Source organism: Molossus molossus, unplaced genomic scaffold (assembly GCF_014108415.1).
Source record: "Molossus molossus isolate mMolMol1 unplaced genomic scaffold, mMolMol1.p scaffold_m16_p_7, whole genome shotgun sequence".
In the NCBI taxonomy this organism is placed as follows: domain Eukaryota; kingdom Metazoa; phylum Chordata; class Mammalia; order Chiroptera; family Molossidae; genus Molossus; species Molossus molossus.
This window is the reverse complement of record NW_023425401.1, coordinates 109,005,948-109,010,435: the sequence shown is the minus strand read 5'-3', so window position 1 is coordinate 109,010,435 and position 4,488 is coordinate 109,005,948. Positions and strand designations below refer to the sequence as shown.

Below are 4,488 nucleotides of genomic sequence, written 5' to 3'. Positions count from 1 at the left end.
ATAGTGTCTCCCTCCGGTCTGACTGCTTTGCACGCTCATCAGTGATGGAGGGGCGTCCCCCACAGACTCCCAAAACAGAGCAGCCATCCTCGGACTTTTCAAACCAATCTGATAGGTGAACCTGGTAGGCTAGTGGGCGTCACTTGCCTGAGTGACGGAGGTGGTTTTGGGGGTGGAGTAGACCACCCCAAATGGAGGCCAAGGCCGGGTGTGTCTCACCCACTGTGCCCCCCAACAAGAAGCAGCACTTGGAGCTGAGCCCTGGTGGGTTTATTATCTGTCCTTGGGTAGGATGGGGGACTCAGGCTCCTAGCAGGGAGTTAGCTGGGGGCGGGGGACCCTTCACACAGGCGTGTAGGTCCCGTTGTAGCTGAAGGGGGTAGGCGCCAGGCACACCCTGCTCTCCTCAGGGAGCCATCGCTGGACATAGTTGGGGCCACTGTCCTGAGGCCACACGATCACGGTGTCTCTGGATGCCACGGATGGGTCCTCTCGGAAGAAGTTGAAGGGGCGGAGCAGGAAGCCCACGGAGTTTCCCGGGGTGGTTGTGTTGGGGATGTCCTCTGAGTGGGGGATGTGTAGGAAGCCGACCGTCACCCAGGCCACCAAATCCTGGGGGAGAGAGGGGTGGGCCGTGCTGAGGAGGCTCGAGAGGAGGGGGTGGGCGGCCCCCTCGAGCCCCCTTTGTAAGCAATGGGCAGGTCTGGTGACCACTGGGCTTGCTCTCCGCAGAGAAAGCTGCCTCTGGTCGTAGATCCCGGGCCGGGGCACAGGCTGGTCTTGGGCGGGGGCTGGAAGGCAGGGCCAGTACCTCATCTTCGATGTTCTCATTGTTGCGGAGAAAGTCCTCGAAGACCACAGGCGGGTCCCAGGGGTCGTTCTGGTTATAGATGCTGCTGCTGCACAGCTCAGACTCCCGGTACTTGGTCACTGCCAGGGGGTACCTGCCAGGCAGAGAAGCCAGATGCTCTGGGCACTGGGGGCTTCACCTGCAGCGTCAATATGTGGCTTTCCCCCAATTTCGAGATCATCTCCCAGGAGTCAGTCAGACTGCCCGAGTGTCAACTGGGGCTTGGGTGCTCAGAACGGGCCCTCTGCTCCCCCTCCCAGACACAGAGCCACGGCCTGGATACACACAGCAACACAGACACACACGGGCACACACATCCGGACACACAGGCTCAGAGTCTCACAGACAGACACACACACGCCAGACACAGGGAAACACATGGAGGGGCCTCTAGCCCTCCTCAGCCCCCAGGCCCCCTCACCTGGCCCAGGTGACAGCCTGCTCCTCCTGCCAGCCCGGGGGCAGCACCTGGTCGGCCATGGAGTGGATCTGCAGGCGGTAGCTGCGCTTGTGGCCCCAGGGGTTCTCCTGGGGGCTGGTGAAGAGCAGGTACCTGGGCAGAGTCCGCCCAAAGCGGAAGGCCGCCTGGCGCTCCGAGGGGTGACTCTTACGCTCCAGAGTCGGCTGGACCAGCCGGTGTTTCGGGCTCCAGGGGTTGGTGATGTTTTCTAGCTTCATCTGCAGGGTCTGGAAACTATTCTTGGTGCCTGCAGGTGTGCAGGGAGACACAGAATGAGGACCCAGGCCCCCGAAATGACACCTCCCCCATTCTGCACCGGGATCTCAGCCCCAGACCACATCCAGCAACGAAGGGGGTGTCAGGGGTACGCATGAGCCAGCTGTGGGCGGAAGGAAGGGATTTAAAACCAAAACCAACAGAGGAGCCAGGAGGCAACTCCGATGGGTCATGGCGGCTGCAGTGATTCCAGCGCAACCCTGGGCACTGCCCTCTGTGCCCAGGAGGGGAATGGGGCTGAGCTGGTTGGGGAGGGTGGGGGCAAGCAAGGAAAACCACCTATCTGGTCCTAGGGGACCTATTTATTTATTTTTTTAATCCTCACCTGAGGATGGTCTTTGCATTCATCTTGAGGGAGAGAGGAGGGAGGAAGAGAGAGAGAAACATCGACACGAGAGAGACACATCGAGTGGTTGCCACCCACACGACCCCAACCAGGGTCGGAGACAAACTGCAACCGAGGTACGTTCAGCAGGAACTGAACCCGGGACTCTCTGGTCCGCAGGCCGACGCTCGAACCGCTGAGTCAAACCGGTCAGGGTTGAGGGGCCTATTCTGGCATGTGATCTGATGTCAGGCCACATCCATCAACCCGGGAGACGTGAGCACCCCCACGACATTGCTTCTACCTCCAAGTGCCAGCAGCGACACTGCTCTCGTTCTGAGGCATCATCCTCTCCTCTACCCTGGGGGTACCTTTCTACCCAACCCACCAGTGGTCAGTGTAGCCCCTGGGGGACAGGATCCTTGCTGCACCCAAGGGAAGCAGGGGTCCCAGCCTTGCAGGGTCCAGAAGCAGGCTGGGCACATCCTCCTGACAGTGCCCCCCCAGGCCAGGAGCATCGTCTCCCCCGAGTGGGAGTCAGTGCTCAGACGTGGGGTCGGCCTGGAGGGGTCCCAGCCGAGCCCCACCTGCCACGTCCAGGTCCACGCGGTAGTGCACCAAGTGGGTGTGCATGTTGCCGAGCAGGTGGGTGTGCAGGCGAGTCCCGTGGCGCTGCCCCTCGGGGGTGTAGAAGGTGGCGTGGACATAGCCGGTGGCGTGGATCTTGGCCTCCATCACCCCGTTGGGGTAGAAGATGAAGTCCCAAATGTAGTCATAGTTGTAGACCGTGGATGTTGTCCGCACAACCAGCACCTGGCCCTCGAGTCCCGCGTAGAAGTTGAAACCGCCGCTGAAGTTGGAGTTGAAGTGACGCCGAACGGGCACCCCCGTGGGCATCTCGAAGATGCAGAGGGCTCGGGAGTAGTGGATGGGGTCGTCGATGTCGTAGTAGTGGAGGGCATCCAGGAAGGTGGCCGTCTCCGGGCAGTCGATGCCAGGGGCCAACTCATAGGTGACGGTGCCCAGGCCCCAGCCCACGTCGATGTAATTGGTCTGCATGCCCGCGGGTGTGTGGCCTCCGTACAGGGCCACGGCCTCCTGCACGCTCACCTCGTAGGCGATGCGCTCCCCGCCAAAGTGCACGTCCAGGATCTGCAGCCCCGTGGAGGAGCGGAGCCTGAAGGCAAAGCGCCAGCCTCCGTAGAGCACGGCGTTGCTCTCCAGCCTGTAGCGGGGGCCGTTGGGCTGCACCAGGTGGGGGCCCTTCCTGGTGATGGGGCTCGGGAAGTCCCCTCGGGGCTGGTAGGACGAGAAGAGGGGCGGCCTCTCCATGCTCTCTGCCTCCTGGTCCTTGGGAAGCGGGTCCTCCAGGACCACCACGTCCACCTCTCCGTCCTTGTACTTCTGAGCCAGTTCTTCTGGGCTTTGGTAGAACTTTCCATTGTACCAGACCTGCTCCACCACCCAGTCCTGGGCGTCTGTGCTGCCGTGGTCCATGAGGAGCTCCAGCCCAGTGGGGTGTAAGAAGAAGCCTTCCACAGAGCGCTGCAGGATGAACCAGGTGCGGCGCTGGCCCGAGGCCAAGCCGCGAGGGGCCACGTCCGTGAAAGTCAGGCAGCGGCTCTGGCAGTCGTGCAAGGAAAAGCCTGTGGTGTCAAGGAAAAACTGGTGCAAGGGCTTGGTGGCCTTCTGCAGGGCGCGGTGCAGGAGGGCGTACTCCACAGAGGTGATGGGCCTGGAAGCCCAGGAGATGCGGTGCCCCGGCCTGAGGGGCAGCTTGCGCATGTAGTAGGGCCAGGGCAGGGGCCCCACGGCAAACTCGGTGACATTGGGCTGCTCCTGGGATCCGAAGAAGATGACAGCACGCGCCTCCCGCACGGGCCGCCTGTGCCCGTGGTCCAGGAATTTCAGCACCTGCTGCTTCTTCGGCAGCAGCATCTCAATGAGGAACACCGAGTTCTTGGCCAAGGTCTGAGCCTTGGAGGGCTCCAGCCTCAGCTCCTTCTGGGACCAGAGGAAGCTGCGAACCGCCTTTATCTCCTGTGCGCTCAGGTCCGCAAACACCCCAGCCTTGCTGCGCAGGGCCCTTGGGGAGTGGTTCGCCCCGGCCAGCCTCTGCAGCGTCAGGACGGCAGCTAGGGCCCAGGTGAGGGCCAGCGTCTCTCGTCTCATGACTCTAGAATGCACGAGAGATGAACTTAGTTGTTTTATGAGAGGACAGGGGTTTCCCGTAATGGCCTCTGGCCCCGTGATTTCCCTACAGACCTGGCTTCCTCCCTGGGCCCCCCCAGAGGCTATCCTGGGGCAGCGGGGGCCCCTGTTGCTCAGACCTGTGCTTTTCCATTGCTTTTTTTTTTTTTTTTAAATCCTCACCCGAGGACATTTTTTCATTTTTTTGTTCAGACAGAGCGGGAGGGAGAGAGAGGAAGAGAGAGAGAGAGAAACATTGATGTGAAAGGGGCACATCGAGTGGCTGCCACCCGCATGACCAACCAGGGCCAGGGACAAACTGCAACCGAGGTACGTGCCCTTAGCGGGAACTGAATCCGGGTCTCTCTGGACCGCAGGCCGACGCTC

At 61.5% G+C, this 4,488-nt stretch overlaps 1 protein-coding gene across 1 annotated transcript; it reads right to left on the bottom strand.

The window, feature by feature from the left end:
- Positions 1–342: 342 nt before the first annotated feature.
- AOC1 (amine oxidase copper containing 1) lies at positions 343–4,083 on the bottom strand. The gene is made up of 4 exons (XM_036247476.1): positions 2,499–4,083; positions 1,272–1,557; positions 812–944; positions 343–612 (listed from the first exon to the last, which is right to left on the bottom strand). The coding sequence occupies exons 1-4, from the start codon at positions 4,081–4,083 to the stop codon at positions 343–345; spliced, it is 2,274 nt and encodes a 757-aa protein (XP_036103369.1).
- Between the last annotated feature and the right edge of the window lie 405 nt (positions 4,084–4,488).

Coding starts and splice junctions, on each gene's coding strand:
- AOC1 (XM_036247476.1), bottom strand. CDS start 4,083: ATGAGACGAGAGACGCTGGCCCTCACCTGGGCCCTAGCTGCCGTCCTG. Junction 1,558..2,498: donor CGTGGACCTGGACGTGGCAG/GTGGGGCTCGGC, acceptor GCACACCTGCAG/GCACCAAGAATAGTTTCCAG. Junction 613..811: donor ATGAGAACATCGAAGATGAG/GTACTGGCCCTG, acceptor TCTCTCCCCCAG/GATTTGGTGGCCTGGGTGAC.